A 17379-nucleotide genomic window follows, 5' to 3' on the forward strand; every position below is an offset into this window, starting at 1 on the left:
ATCAGATAGATCCTTGTCAGAGAAGGATAATTCAGTATTTTGCTGGTCAATTGAAATTTCATCAACCTTATGAGAAGTTTTAAAAGACATTTTACGTTTATTAAAAGGCGGAATGGCAGACAAAGCCTTCTGAATAGAATCAGAAATAAATTATTTTAAATTTACAGGTATATCTAGTGCATTCGATGTTGAGGGAACAGCAACAGGTAATGAACTACTACTGAGGGATACATTCTCTGCATGTAAAAGTTTATCATTACAACCATTACAAACCACAGCTGGAGGTATAACCCCCACAAGTTTACAACAAATGCACTTAGCTTTGGTAGAACTGTTATCAGGCCACATGGTTCCATCAGTGATTTCTGAGACAGGATCAGATTGAGACATCTTGCAAATGTAAGATAAAAAAACTACATATAAAGCAAAATTATCAATTTCCTTATATGGCAGTTTCAGGAATGGGAAAAAATGCAACCTTGTGAAAGGACTCAGTGTCAACTAAGACGCTGGAAATGACAAATTTGCGTCAATGAACGTAACTTCACGTCAAAAAAATCTTGCATCAAGAATGACGCAATAAACTCTGCCATTTTGCGCCCTTGCAAGCCTAATTCTGCCCGCGAATTTAAAAGACAGTCAATTTGGAAAAAAAGACTATACCCCAGGTAAAAAATACATTTTTCATACAAAAACATTTCCCAGATATGAAACTGACAGTCTGCAAAAGGAAATATACTGAAAACCTGAATCATGGCAAATATAAGTACAATACATATATTTAGAACTTTATATAAATACATTAAGTGCCAAACCATAGCTAGAGTGTCTTAAGTAATGAAAATACACTTACCAAAAGACACCCATCCACATATAGCAGATAGCCAAACCAGTACTGAAACAGTTATCAGTAGAGGTAATGGTATATTAGGGTATATCGTCGATCTGAAAAGGGAGGTAGGAGATGAATCTCTACGACCGATTAAGTGCCAAACCATAGCTAGAGTGTCTTAAGTAATGAAAATACACTTACCAAAAGACACCCATCCACATATAGCAGATAGCCAAACCAGTACTGAAACAGTTATCAGTAGAGGTAATGGTATATGAGAGTATATCGTCGATCTGAAAAGGGAGGTAGGAGATGAATCTCTACGACCGATAGCAGAGAACCTATGAAATAGATCCCTGTGAAGAAAAACATTGCATTCAATAAGTGATACTCCCCTTCACATCCCTCTGACATTCACTGTACTCTGAGAGGAATCTGGCTTTAAAATGCTGAGAAGCGCATATCAACGTAGAAATCTTAGCACAAACTCACTTCACCACCTCCATAGGAGGCAAAGTTTGTAAAACTGAATTGTGGGTGTGGCGAGGGGTGTATTTATAGGCATTTTGAGGTTTGGGAAACTTTGCCCCTCCTGGTAGGATTGTATATCCCATACGTCACTAGCTCATGGACTCTTACCAATTACATGAAAGAAAGTATACCTGGCTCAGTCCAATTTCAGAATATAATCACAGAAACTGCAACAGGGACAAGAATTACACCAAGGGATTTAAAAAACAGTATCTAAACACACAACTGATGTATCCCCATTATCTTTAGGATAATTTTTTTAGGATAAAAAAAAATCCCTTAAAGAGAAAATGAAGATGCTAAACATAAAAATAAAAGTATGTCAGTAAAAAGATCAGAGGACGCCTCTTGATCAAGATAGAAAACCACCCCTCTGAGGACACATTAGCCTCAAAACTAGAAACATTAACCTTAAAGGCTACAAACTCAATTTTGAACTGATCTTTTATCCTTAGCTAAAAGAGGCATGGCCATTAACATAGTAGCACTGTTGTGTGGATGAAATTCCAACTTAATGGAAAAAGCAGATTGTATTCTTTGTGTAAGAAACAAACAGAAGGAGCAATACTACCATTTGAAGCAGAACAGTAGTAGTAATGGTCATAATGCATTAATACAATAAAACATTTATTGCATAAGATTTGCCATTCTCTCCCTAAACGTGGTAGAGGTCTTACCCACGTATACCAGGAAACAGGGACATGAGAGTGTGTAAACCACATATTCACTCATACAGGATAGCCTATGATGAATCTTATATTTCTTCCTAGTGTAGGGATGATGAAATAATGGTCCAATAACCATACTGTTACAGGTGGTACAATCCCCACACTTATAGCAACCTAATTTCCTTTTTCCGTCAAGCCAAGACCCTTTCTGATAGCATTTCACTGGGTCATTGTGGACTAATATGTCCCTTAGGTTAGGTGCTTTCTTGTAAACTATCCTTGGAGCCTCCACATGGGTAAAGGGCAGAGTCTTGTCCAATTTTACAATCTCCCAGTTCGCTCTGATTGACTGCTCCATCACATTATGTAGAGGTGTGAAAGTAGTTCTAAAATTCACTTGTCCAGTTGCCACTTTATCATGGTGTGCCTTGTTCAGTAAGGATAGTTGGTCCTGTTGCGCCAACTGATTATGTGCCTTATGGATGTCTTTACTGTTGTAGCCCCTCTGTTTCAATTTGGTACTCATAGTCTCTTCTTGTTCTCTTCTAGTGTCATCAAGCGTGTTGTTACGTGCCACCCTCATGAGCTGAGAGGAGATGACACTCCTCTTTTAATGCATGGGGTGAAAGCTATGTGCAGACAATAAGGAATTCTTATCTGTAGGCTTTGTGTATAGTGAGGTTTCAAACCTCAGTATCCCCTCACTTTCACATTTATATATATTTAAATCCAAAAATGGGATAGTATTTCTATCAAAGTCAGATTTAAACCTGATTGGGGAATCAAGGGTGTTCAACATATCTATCCATGTTTTAAGGGTATCCACAGAACCCCTCCACACCAGAAACACGTCATCTATGTTTCATACATAGAACTTGATATTGGGTACAGACAGTGTATTCATCATGTTGGTCTCATAACATAGCATATATAGATTGGCATATGCAGAGCCATATTTGAACCCATCATGGTTCCAGCTACTTGCAGAAAGAAGTTACTTTCAAATTTGAAATAATTTTTCTCGAAACAAAACATTAGTAGCACTAATAGGTACTCAATGGGTGGTCCCACATATGCCAATGATAAACTCAGGATGGCTCTGACAGCCTGTACACCTTCAACATGAGGAATAACTGTATACAGGCTGTCAATGTCCATAGTGACCATTTGGTCATCGTGTTCCAGACAGGTAATCTCAACAAGTTTTCTTATAAGGGTAGCGGAGTCCAACAGATGAGAAAAGGACTCCTTAACAACCGGTTGTAGATGATAATCAATGAATTCGGCTTCATGTGAGCAAAGAGATCCCTTGGCAGAAACAATAGGTCTGCCAAGGGGATTCTCCAGTGATTTCTGCCCTTTAGGTAAAAGATACAATACTGGTGTCACCGGGTATCTTGTTTTGTTGTGTCCTTGTCTTGCTTCGTTTTATGGCTATTTATCGCCTGATTATTTATTTTCTTAAGGGAAGACTAGGATAGGAGTCCGAGCTTGAGGACTGTATTAGTTTAGTGTTTACCATAAGGAATCTACTAGTAGATTTGGTATTGATGGTCATTTGTTTTTTAAAAGTAATTTTGGGAGCCGGACCCTTTCACTTGCTGGATGCTACTTTTTTTCTTCTTTTTTTTTTTTTTTGAAAAACAAATAAGAAAAATATCCAATGTATGATATGTACTTTCAAGTTGTTATCGATTTCTTTTTTCCTTTTTCTGTGGTGTCTCCTTGTTAATGAGAAAACAATAAATAAAATTGAAAAAAAAAAATACTGGTGTCACCGGGTATCTAACACTCATGTAGTCGTACTCATTTTCATCTATTGCCCCTGCTTCAAAGCCACACTTCAAAATAGAATCTAGCATCTTTTTAAAGGCCATAGTTGGATTGCCAATCAATTTTAGTATACACAGAATTATCTGTCAGTTGTCTATTGGCTTCTCTCTTGTAGTCACAATAACCCACCCTTATCAGCTGCTTGTATGATAATGGTATTATCATCCTTAAGGTATTGAAGGGCTTTTTTTTCATCTTTTTTTAAGGTTTGAAAAATGTGTTACAGATTTAGCTTGTTCACAATCATTAGTTAACATTCGGGTGAAGCTCCGTAATGAGGGATTCGTATTTGGAGGCTCAAAGTTTGAGGGAGATTTGAATGTGCCTGATATTGTCTGTACCTTGTCTTTGAAAGAATCCCTTAATTTGAGCTGTCTTTGCAGCTTGTATATGTCCACGTTGACCTGAAATATGTCAACCTTGGGCATGGGGACAAAGGACAGACCTGTATTAAACACATTCATCTCACATTCTCTCAAAACATGGTCACTCAGATTATAAACTATATTTACTTGCATTTTTTTTTTTTTTTCTTTGAAACCTCCCCTTCTGATATGGGACCTCCGTCGTTTCTTTGTGGTGTAGGTATAGGGGGTCTCCCTGCTGAACGTGTGGTTATCCCACCTAAAGGGACCCCAGCATTAGAGCTCTCTGTCAAATTAGCATTCTCACCTTCTGATGTATCACCCCCACTGCTATCCACTGTGTCCATATTGCGTCTATTTCTGACCTGTCTTCTACGTCTAAATTGATATTGCGTGTCATCCTTCCCAAATAACCATTAATATAGTTGTTTTTCTCGATAGTCTGTTTCTACGGTAACCAGTTTACTGTTTTTAAAGTTAAATAGATCATTTTTATATTTGGCAAGCTGAGTCTCTAGTTTTCTAACCCAGTTTTCAATGATGTCCTTAAATATAACATGATAGCATTACTGTTTAACTTCCTCAATTTCTTTTTTGATTAAATTACACAATCTGTTGGTCTCTTCAATTGCTAGGAGGATAAGATCTTAGTAACATTTGTTTAATATGGAAAACCATTTCCTGCAAAATTCAGGGTTTTACTGTGTGGATCCCGACATCTCCATACTGTAGTCACAGTTGAACAAACACAGTTAATTCAGATGGCAATAACAGTATTTCTTGTTATATCACAGTTCAGCCCAGTAAATGAACAAAAAGTCCTGAGTAAGGTTTAAAAACAAGGCACACTAAATAAGAGGTAGAAGACAGTCCATATTTCACTATTATTTCAACAACAGAATATTTCCATTCTTTCAATATTTCAATTTTTCAGTTGTGGGGTGCAACCTGTAAATTCCATATGTAGCAGTTTGTTTGTCAGTGCACTCACCAATCCAAAGTACAGGTTGCTGTGTAATGTATTACATCAATTCCACTCCATTCACTCCAGAATAGAGACTGCTCTCACCAAATTTTTTGGTAGCATAAAACGTCACTTTTATTAAAGCTGCATTAAAAAGGCATATTCCCAAACGTTTTGGTACCAACCGGGTACCTTGTTCACTGGGACACCAAGTGTGAAAAAGCGTTATATCAAGCATAAAGGAATTAGAAAGCGCAACCTTAGTAGTAATTTAAGCTGTACCATAAAACAGCTTTCCCCAGAAAACTTTTAGTGTATAATAGAGAAAAAAGAGGGGTAAGTACAGCGCTAAAAAAGCTTAAAAATTGCTACGCCAATAAAGTGTCAATATAGAATTTATTAATACATTGCCATACACTTGGTAAAAAGTTAATAATGACTATCTAGTGCTATAGTGACCGGTCACACGAAAATTAATTGTTGTTATAAATATTTCTAAACCAGGTTAAAATAAAAACTTATGCTGAAAACAATGATTGCTTTATACTAAAAACAATAATATAATATGCTGCTAAAATGATTAGAGATCTCTGTAAAAGCAACAACTCGGTATCATAAAAGTGCTTAAAAGATACAAAGAATACCACCTATATTTATATATCATAGGAAACTGTTATGAATATCTCTTCGCTTCAGGGGTACAGATGATAAAAGGCAGTCTATTGGATAAGAGTATAACTTCCTTACGGCAGATCTGATAATGTAACTGGTTCGGTCAGAACTCCCACTATACGGGTGTAAGGAAATATTTACTATGAAACAGACATCGGTGGAAAATATACCCTTCCTTGTAATGATGTGTCGGTTGCAGCAGTGTATATACACTCCTTAGTTATTATTCCATCTCTTACCCATCCATTTTAATGATGTAAGTTTCACACCTTTCACTCCGTTAGCTGTTCAACTTGTGTTTTCAGAGGTCAGCGTTGCTGGTTTTAAACACTTCCGTGTTTCCTGTGATACTTTGATCACGTGTACCTCTTCAGCCAATAACGGCTCTTTAAATTCAATTTTATTTTTTCAAGTGAATCCGTAGGGATTCTGAAATATTCTTTCTCTGCGCAGAGATGACGTTTGTAAATTCCTGAGTCTGTTGCTGTACAGACAGTGTCCTTCAATCAACGCGTTTCACCTTCTTACAAGGCTTTATCAAGAAAAAGCGTTATATCTAAAACATACAACCCACCTCTATTTAAACTACTCGTGTCATCTATTTCTGGTCAGCAGAGCCAATGAGCAGGGATCCGCTATGGGGTTGCATCCACCCCCCTTATAACAAAACTGCATGGCTAATTAGCCTATCATCGCGTGTTACGTATCCTGATTTGTCAGCAGTACAACAACACGATCAGCTGTTCCTCCCATTGACTCTGACGATCGCGCTATACCTTAACCATTTAAAAGTGTATCATCAACCACTAAACAATATCCTATATAGGTTAAAAACATATAATACATTACATTGATCATTATTGAACATAGACTGTTTCACTGTTATCATTGTGTCTATAGTTGTATGGTAGAGAACTTGGGCGTTTTTATTTGCAAGTGTATGTGACACTAGTAGTGTTTGCATTCCATCACAGCAGCATCAGGGCCATGTTAATTCTAAGATTACAGTATGGCAACCTAGACCGTATGATCATAGAAACTCCATTCATCTTAGAAAAATGATAAAGTCCAACTGTGTGTTTAATCCCCTTGGGGAGACCGTGTTGAGTCAATAGATCCATTGGGTCTCAATTTGTGGCAGCCTCATAAAGGATGACCCAGTGAAATACTATCAGAAAGTTTCCTGACTTGATGGAAAAAGGAAATTAGGTTGCTATAAGTGTGGGGATTGTACCACCTGTAACAGTATGGTTACTGGACCAGTATTTCATTATACCTACACTGGGAATTAATATAAGATTCCTCATAGGCTATCCTGTATGAGTGAATATGTGGTTTACATGCAGAAAACAACATTAAATAATAATATCCCCATTAAAAGAGTTTTAGAAGAAAAGGAGAAACGTACTGCTGATGAAAAAAAAAACACCTCTAAAAAAGCCTAGAATTTTCATTGAGGCAGCAAACTTGAAACAGGAAGTGTGCATTAAACTAATTTCATATATAATAGAAAAGGGCTCCAAAAAGTACTTACACTATCACGCCGACACACGTAGACCCAAAGACCAGTGTGTGTTAACATGCGTCAAAAAATGTATGCACAAGAAGAAACTAGTGTGTGTCAAAATATGAGCGTGAATGTGAAATATAACAACATATATTTATATCTGTCCTAAGGCTATGTACATATATAGAGAGATAACCTAAACGGCTATAGAGTGCCAAGTGATTAAAAATATAATACTTACCCAAAGGCATTATGCTACTTGAGGAATCTAGTAGAAAGCATGTGCTGAAACATAACAGCAGAGGAGCTGAAATAGGTGTATATGGATGAACCAACAGGTAGAGGCAAAGGACAAGTCCCTGCAACCCTATGGCAAGGCTTGTAACTAAATCCCCACTGGCGAAATATATGTCACTTCCAAAACTCCAAATACATCCCTCTGACAAACACTGTACTCTGAGGCGAAATGGACATCTACTCAATCTGAGAACCCCTCCCTCTGAAGAGTCAAATGCACATCTTCCTTTGTCGACTACCTCCAGTGGAGGCAAACTAAAGACTGAAGTACTGGTGAGGTGGGAGGGATTTTATAGATTTCTTGGGGTTTGGGAATCTTTGCCTCTTCCTAGTGGTAGGGCAATGTAATTCCCAGGATAAATGGATTGTGGACTCTCACCACCTGTTTGAAAGAAACAAACTTTGAAGCTATGTAAAGAGTTTTGTCAAAACTGCTTAAAGCTAGCTGGTAATTACATAGCTTGGGTTAAACAGATTATTTGACAGGCTATTTGGAAAGATTATTTAAAAAACATATTTAAAAAATGTATCTCATTAGAAGATAAATTATTTTAATTTGAAGGAAGAATATACGTGAAAGCAAAATTCATGCTTTGCTAGACATAGTGTAAGAATAAACTACTTTGTGCTTGAGCAATGAATATCCTGAGGCACAAATATTTAACCAATTACTTGTAATATCATAGCACAAAATGGAGGTAGTATAGATTTCTCTAGAGCGGTAATAGCATTCCATACCGTTTGCGTGAAAGTATTGAAACATATGCAACTTTGCAGCTTCACATGAAAACCATATGAGGTTTGCATCTGCATTTCAAAATCATATAACAATATCTTATTTTCTGTGAAAAACAGATAAACTTTGTAAAAATGGAAGTGTTATAGATTATGTTAGTGGTATTATCGCTTCTTAACACTTGCAGCCTTCACTTTCATTTTGTAAACTAGCCCTAACTTATCTATTGACCTTTAATAGAAGAATAAACACTTTATTTCCTGTTTAAAGTAGGGATGATGCACCCAAATGTTATACGGTTAAGAAAAATAATTATAATAATTCAAGAACATATACAATATTAATGTGTTTAAGCACCTTCAAAATAAATGTTTTGTCCCTATACAAAGTTAACATTCTAATAATACTGAAAGGTACCGTAGAATAATTATGCTTAAAGCGCTACACAAAAAAATGTTTGCTAGAATATATAATCCCAATCTATTTTAATGACAATGAGGTTGTTAATTACATCAGATTAATTGTAGAAAAAAAAAGTTTGCATAAGCAGACACTATGTAAATCCATTTTTTATTGAACGAAACTGAAGTGCAATTGAGCTGATTAAATCTATAATAAATCTGGCTTGAGCCAGGTCAACTATTCAATAAAGGTAGTAAATGGGGTACATCATCTCAATTGCATGCTTAGGATTCATTATACTGTATTACTTCGACATAGATGTGAATGATTAAAGGGACATTGTACACTCATTTTTTCTTTGCATAAATATTTTGCAGATTATCTATTTATATAGCCCATAAAGTTGTTGTTTTAAAAAAAAAGTATAGTTTTGCTTATTTTTAAATAACATTGCTGTGATTTTCAGACTCCTAACCAAGCCCCAAAGTTTTATGTGAATACCGTCAGCTACCTTCTCCAGCTTGCTCCTGTTTGTGTAAAGGGTCTTTTCATATGCAAAAGAAGGGGGAGGGGGGGAGTGTCTTATTTCCCACTTGCAGTGGGCTTTCCAGCGACCTTTTCAACAGAGCCAAACTGACAGCTTCTAAATAAGTTTTTAAACTGTTTTATACTGGATTTTTATATCAGTATCTGTGCATCTTATTCTTTATAGTAGTGTCTATTACATGCAGTTATATGAAAATGAGTGTATACTGTCCCTTTAAGTCTGAGATTGTAAAACAATGATTCTGGATATTATACCAGTCTGTTTATTTCCACAATTTATATAAAAGTAACTACAGTATATATTCCTAAGAAATCATGTATTTCAAAAATCCCATTAAACACAAAGGGCCAAATTACGAGTGGAGCGTTAACGTTTACTCAGAATTGATAAGGGGTTTGAGCTTGTTGGATTTACTGCTGGTATTACGAGTTGAAAGTAAACCTAATCGCTTGAGTGCAATCGCAATTTACTCTAGAATGATTACCGTGTCCTCAGAGATTTGGTTAACTGTGTCGCAAAACTAAAAAATGTCACAAAACACATAAAAAATACATTACAAAGTACAGATACATTCATAAAGACACCATGTAATAAAAATTATTAAAATAAAATATTGCACACAAAGATTTGAGATCTCAGGTGTTACACATAAAAAATGCAGACAAAGGGCTTTAACATTGAGATACCTACATATACATGCCTAAAAAGGTATATGTATGTATGCATATATAAATGTAAAGATAAAGAAAATCACCAGCGCTAAACCTATGTAGAGAATTTAGTTTTTTAACTCTATTTCTAAGGTTATAAATTGTCCTAGAATGCTTCTATAAATGTATAGAAAAGAGTCCCTGTTATATAGTGTAAGTGTATTTGGGATATAAATATAAGAATAGAAGTTTATCTAATCCATATACAATATACAATACCCAATATACAATAAACAAGAAACTCAGATCCACCAAATATAAATAGCGTGCTGCCTAGGAATTGACACAGTGTACCCCTGTCACTGTTGGAGATATTAAAGAAAGAAATCAATAGTGGAAAAAAGGCGTTCTGCTATGGTCCGTCTTTCTGATATACAAAATATGAAATACTCAGTGACTAAAAACTTTAATAAATAATAGCTTGCATGCAGTACTTAATAATTTCTTCTGTGGATAACTTCTTAATGCTGTGTGTTGAAGTAAACAATTCCTGCTTACCAGATCAGACCTCAATCGTTTGAGGTAAGATGTCAGCTCTGCATGTGTAAAGATGGTTATATCTTTCTTTCTCAGAGTGGCATCCTCAGGAATTCTTGATCCACTTCTTATTCCATTAATTATATGGAGCCTTTGTATTCAATGGTAACCCTGGACTCTTTCATGTGATGGTGAGAATCTTTATCCCCTCAGGTGCATGGAGAGCGATTGGCAGAGGTTCCCAGGCTTAGCAGGGTGCCTTTGAGTTTGTTTTAAAAATATAAAGGCTAATATACCTTAATACTATATTATATGATCTGCCTGTCAGTGGATCGTGAGAGGTTAAGAATAGATAGATAACCCAAATGTGCACTGAATAACACAGATTAGATCAAGCTATTTAGGCATATATATGAAAAGCAATGTCTATGCTGTTTTTTGTTAAAAAAACTCAGCAATAAAAACAAACTGTAGCTTGCTGCCGGTTGAAAAGGAACCTGTTCGCCCACTGTATTGTCCTTACGCGTTTTGAAGTTGCCACAAACTTCTTTGTCAGAGGAGAGTGGATAGACAGGAATACCGGTTGATTGCAGTTCGTGGCAACTTCGAAACGCGTAAGGACAATACAGTGGGCGGACATTCTCCTTTTCAACCAGCAGCAAGCTACAGTTTGTTTTTATTGCTGAGTATTTTATATCATACAGTATTAAGGTATATTAGCCTTTATATTTTTAAAACAAACTCAAAGGCACCCTGCTAAGCCAAGTGAGTTAAGTGAGTTATAGACTATACTCACACCACTGCACTATCGACTACTTATTCTAAGGTCCCATCAGGGAATATAGTATTACGTTGGATAAAGCTATAAATCTTACCTCATCATGGATTAAGGTTTTCTAATGTAAGCCCAATACCATCTGTAAATAATACATTTTATTTTATATTCTACAGTATTATGCTATGTGTGTTTTTTTCCTCCTTGCATAAACCTGGGAACCACTGCCAATCGCTCTCCATACACCTGAGGGGATAAAGATTCTCACCATCACATGAAAGAACATCCGAGAGTCCAGGGTTACCATTGAATACAAAGGCTCCATATAATTAATGGAATAAGAAGTGGATCAAGAATTCCTGAGGATGCCACTCTGAGAAAGAAAGATATAACCATCTTTACACATGCAGAGCTGACATCTTACCTCAAACGATTGAGGTCTGATCTGGTAAGCAGGAATTGTTTACTTCAACACACAGCATTAAGAAGTTATCCACAGAAGAAATTATTAAGTACTGCATGCAAGCTATTATTTATTTCCGTTTTTAGTCACTGAGTATTTCATATTTTGTATATCAGAAAGACGGACCATAGCAGAACGTCTTTTTTCCACTATCGATTTCTCTTTCTTTAATATATATATATATATATATATATATATATATATATATATACTGTATATATTTGTGTACATATGTATATATATATATATTTACAGACATATGTACATATATAGACATATATATGAGTGCATTGGAGATTTTTGCAGTTAAGTAGGTGAAAACATGTAAAAACATACTAATGCAATATTTAATAAAGTGTTTTAGTGTATATTTACTGTAAATATTTCACATTCCAATGTTCTGCACATAGCAGAATATATTCTATGTATTTATAAATAAATAAATATTCATATATCTATATATATATATACTGTGTATATATATATATATATATATATATATATATATATATATATAGTTATAAATATATATTGTACCAAAAACATCCAATATATATAGAAATATTTATTTATGAATAAATAAAAAATATTCTTGTATATAAAAACTTTGGAATGTGAAATATTCATATTTCATGTTGCTTTAGCGCACATGAGAATATATGATTAGGTTTGCTCTCGAGTAGGGTGTTATGTGAATATGCACTCAATATTGTAACTTCTGCTTTTTGTGCTCATTGTGTTAGCGCGTGAGTGAAAACAGTTTACTTTCAACTAATAATACGATTGCAACCCAATGAGCGCAAAAAGCCAAACTTCTAGCGTAGTTAACGCTTGAGAGGGAGCGTTAATTAGCGTTCCACTTGTAATTTGGCCCGATGCATTCAGAGAAGAGATTAGACTCATTATAACTTATAGATGTATTTTTTTTTAATTTCATTAGCTGTTTAAATATTGACAATATATTACTGTGACTTATTATTATACTTTATTTATGAAGAGCCAACATATTCTGCAGCGCTGTCCATGGGTACAATTCATTTAAATAAAATAATTATATAAAATTTATAAGAGACAGGACAAAATTTTACAAACACATACAGGAGGAATTGAGCGCCCTATTTCGGTGTGAACTTACAATCTTGAAGGGTAGGAGGTGAGAGCTACAAGATTGAGAAAGATGTAAATGCAGAGTTAGATGAGAGAAATGTGAGGTAAGTGAAATAAATGTATTATTTAGTTGGGTGGTAGGCTTCTCTTAACAAAAAAAAGTATTCAGGGAGCATTTAAAGGAAGAAAGATTAGGGCAAAGCCTGACAGCACAAGGGATAGTGTTTCAGAGGGTTGTTACTGCATGACAGAAGTCCTGCAGTCTAGCATGGGAAGAGGTTATAGTCAAAGATGCAAGGAGCAGGTCATTGTTGGATCTTAGTGGGCAGGCTGAAGTATACTTGTGTATTAGAGAGGATAGGTAGTGAGGAGTGGCGTTGGTGAAGTATACTTGTGTATTAGAGAGGATAGGTAGTGGGAAGTGGCGTTGGTGAGAGCTTTGTATGTAAGGGTGAGAATTTTGAATTTAATTCTGCTGTGAATGGGGAGCCAATGAAGGGACTCGCAGAGAGGTGCAGCAGATACAGAGCGAAAGGTGGAATAGCCTGGTAGAGGCATTTAGGATGGATTGAAGGGGGAGAGGCGGGAAAGAGGAAGGCCAGTAAGTAGGTTATTGCAGTAGTCAAGTCGGGAAATAACAAGGGAGTGGATTACTTGCTTTGTAGTGTTAGCACTCAGAAAAGAGTGAATCTTGGAAATATTGCGTAGGTGGTTGTGGCAGGATGAAGAAAGTGATTGGATGTAGGGGACAAAGGATAGATTTGAGTCAAGTGTAACTCTGAGGCAGCGGATTTGGCGCGATGGGGAAATGGTGATGCAGTCGACAGGGATAGAATAGTCAGAAGTCGGCATAGAGATTTAGGGGGGATTAGAAGGAGCTCATTCTTAGACATGTTAATCTTTAGGTGGTGAGAGGCCATCCAGGAAGAAATACCAAATAAGCAGTCGCTGACATGAGAAAGGACAGAGGGAGAAAGAGCAGGGGTGGAGAGGTAGATCTGGGTGTCATCAGCATAGGGGTGATATTTGAAGCCATATTTTTTGATAAGTTTACCCAGTGAAGAAGTATAAATGGAGAAGAGTAGAGGACCCAGAACAGATCCTTGAAGTACTCCAACAGACAGAGGCATTGGAGAGGAGGAGTCACTAGCAAATGACACAGAAAAAGAACTGTGAGAAAGATAGGAGTGAATCCAAGAAAGAGGAGTGTCACAGAGGCCAAAAGAGCTAAGGGTCTGTAGGAGTAGGAGGTGGTCAACTGTGTCGAAGGCAGCTGAGAGGTCAAGTAAGATGAGTATAGAGTAGTGGCCATGCCATTACTTTTAGCAGAGAGATCGTTAGTAACCTTGGTAAGGGCAGTCTCTGTTGAGTGTTTGGGGCGGAATCCAGATTGCAGGGGGTCAAGCAAGGAGTTGGTGGATAGGAAGTGGGTTAGGCGATTGTAAACTAATTTTTCAAGGAGTTTTTATGTTAGTGGAAGCAGTGATATGGGGCTGTAGCTTTCAGGAGAATTATGGTCAAGGGAGGGTCAAGAGAATGGGAGTGACATTTGCGTGTTTGAAAGAAGATGGGAATGAACCGGTAGAGAGTGATAGGTTGAAGAGTAAGAGCAAGAGTGAGGGTGGAAGACAGGGAGGGTATTAGATGGGAAGGGATAGGATTGAGTGGGCAGGTAGTGAGGCGTGAGGAAGAAAGTAAGGAAGAAACTTAATTCTCAGTGGCTGGATGGAAGATGCAGAGGGTGGTAGAGGGAGTAACTGGGCCTGTTGTTGGAAGATTGCAGGTTGGTGTTGGAATGTTGCTTTGGATAGTACGTGTTTTGTTTAAAAAGTAGTCTGCCAGGTCTTGAGCACAAAAGATGGGGGGTGGAGCAGGTGGGTAGAGGAGAGAGTTAAAGGTGGAGAAGGGTCATTTATCGTTTGAAGAAAGAGTAGATATGAGAGAAGAGAAGTAGGTTTGCTTGGCTAAGTGAAGGGCAGAAGTGTATGAACGAAGAATAAACTTACAGGGGCCCATTTATCAAGCTCCAGATTGAACTTGTGTGCCTGTGTTTCTGGCGAGCCCGTAACCTGCTCCATAACCTGTCCGCCTGCTCTGAGCAGGCGGACAGACATCACCGCAATTCAACCCGATCGAGTACGATTGGGTTGATTCACACCCCCCTGCTGGTGGCCAATTGGCCGCGAATCTACAGGGGGTGGCGTTGCACCAGCAGCTCTCCGCATTCAGTGAGGTCTGTCGGACCTGATCCGGATCAGGTCCAACAGACCTTTGTTAAATAGGCCCCAGAGTGTATAATATCTGGTTCAGAGTGAATTTTCGATTAGGGATAGTTATAAATAGGTCACTAATGTTCTGCACTTCAATTTCTAACAGGAACAGAAAATATCACAATGTCATAATGGAATTACAGGATAATGGGACAAATAAATAATTAAAGCATATTGCAGAGTTTTTTCTATGTACATTTTGATTTTACATTATCATCTCAAAGTGTTTAATGTCCCTTTAATAGCTAATATTTTATTGTGTGTACAACATGCAAAAGATGGAAATAATTAATCAGAGTTTGTGCTGTTTTTAGGCACGCTACAAAAAAAGCAGTCAATGCATAAATTCGTACCTGATTTTGATTTAATAGTCTTTCCAGCATCAGGAATAAGTCTTCGGGAAGCATTTTCTGTACTGTTGTTCCAAACCACCATTTCTCCATCATAACTTCCTGAATTATAAGAGACAAAAAGAATTACAAATTGATTTTCCATTAACTATACGGTGTGACATACACAAAAATAATAACTTGTATTAAACAAAAGTGATTGTAATCCCAAATTGTGCTGTTTGTTACTTGTTTGACAAAGATTGTTCTACTGAGAAATGTTTCCCATGTTCAGTTAATGTCTGCAGTGCAATACCCACAGATATATGAAGCCAATAATCTGACTGTCTAGACTTCAAAGTAATGCCCTTGTTCTTTTTTAATAACAGAAAAGTAATAAATATTTTTGACATATATACAAGATACCAATACGAGCTATTTTATATTCCTGTTACAGAGCAGGTATATTCTAGCACTGTATTACAAACAATTGCCATCTACGAATAATTAGAACCTTGATGCAAAAATAAATATATTAACACCATGGTGCAAGACAATGTACTTCCCAGTTCATTCTATAAGAAACACTAAAGGCATTTAAAGATGACAACACAATCTAGCTGCAGTTTCTTGCAAATTGTTAATATTATTGAACAATATCAATTTATCATTGTGCATGATCTAGGGTTAGTTGGGTTTAAACTGGAGAAAGATGATGACTGCTTACCTGTGACCAGGCACTGTGGAGATAAAAATGCTGCACATAAGATATCATCTTGGTGCAGTACCCCACCATTCCATTCTGCTGGCTGAACAAGGTATTGATTTAAAGAATTCAGTCGGAAAACAGTGATGATCCTAGCATGACATAAGAAAAACATAACATATCTTAACTGATAAATTCCTTTCTTTCATGGCGATAAGAGTCCACAATCCATTATTCCTGGACATTACCTTTCCTGCCACTAGGAGGAGGCAAAGATTCCCAAACCTCAGAGCTCTATATAAACCCTCCCACTTCTAAAGTAATTAGTCAGACGTATAGCCAAGCTGACAGAGGTAAGAATGAAGAGGAATAAAATAAATAGAGGAAATGGGGAAAAAGGATGTGCCAACAATAGAACAAAAAATAATATAAAAAAATCAGGGTGGGGTCTCGTGGACACTTATTACCATGAAAGAAAGGAATTTATCAGGTAAGATATAAATTTTGTTTTCTTTCATATAGTTGATAAGAGTCTACGATCCATTAATCCTGGGAACTAATACCCAAGCTGTGGCAGAAGCCATGGGTAATGGATGAAAAAAGGGAGGGATTAAACATCCTTTAAACATAAGAAAAAACACCTCAAAACAGATTTTTTTTTTATCATTTTATAAATGCAATTTAAAAACAGAAACAACAGCCTGAAGCACTTTTCTACCAAATGCAGCTTTAGATTAAGCAAAAACATCAAAATGGTAGAATTTAGTAAAAGTATACAAGGATGACCAAGAAGCTGCCTTGCAAATTTGTTTCACATAAGCTTCATTCTTGAATGTCCAGGAAGAGGCTAGAGAGCGAGTAGAATGAGCTGTGATAAATTTAGGAGGAACTTGTACCCGCTTCTACATAAGCCATATAAATTAATCCAAGAAGCCAGAAACACAGAAGACGCCTTCTGCCCCCTGCGCTTCGCTTACCTGAACAATGAGTTAAAGGGACATTCTACACCAGAATTTGCATTGTTTAAAAAGATAGATAATCCCTTTATTACCCATTCCCTAGTTTTGCATAACCAACACAGTTATGTAAATACACTTTTTACCTCTGTGATTACCTTTTAGCTAAGCCTCTGCAAACTGTCCCTTATTTCAGTTCTTTTGACAGACATCTATTTTAGCCAATCAGAGC

General features: G+C 36.6%; 1 protein-coding gene across 1 annotated transcript in view; it reads right to left on the bottom strand.

Moving 5' to 3' along the window:
* WDR49 (WD repeat domain 49) overlaps positions 1 to 17379 on the bottom strand; it is a 408032-nt gene that overhangs the window by 161176 nt on the left and 229477 nt on the right. The window contains exons 10-11 of the mRNA XM_053711815.1: positions 16213 to 16343; positions 15510 to 15608 (exon numbers count right to left, since the gene is read on the bottom strand). Of these exons, the coding sequence (XP_053567790.1) occupies positions 15510 to 15608; positions 16213 to 16343 (230 nt within the window). The remainder of the gene's footprint in view (positions 1 to 15509; positions 15609 to 16212; positions 16344 to 17379) is intronic.

Source organism: Bombina bombina, chromosome 4 (genome assembly GCF_027579735.1).
Source record: "Bombina bombina isolate aBomBom1 chromosome 4, aBomBom1.pri, whole genome shotgun sequence".
Lineage (NCBI taxonomy): Eukaryota > Metazoa > Chordata > Amphibia > Anura > Bombinatoridae > Bombina > Bombina bombina.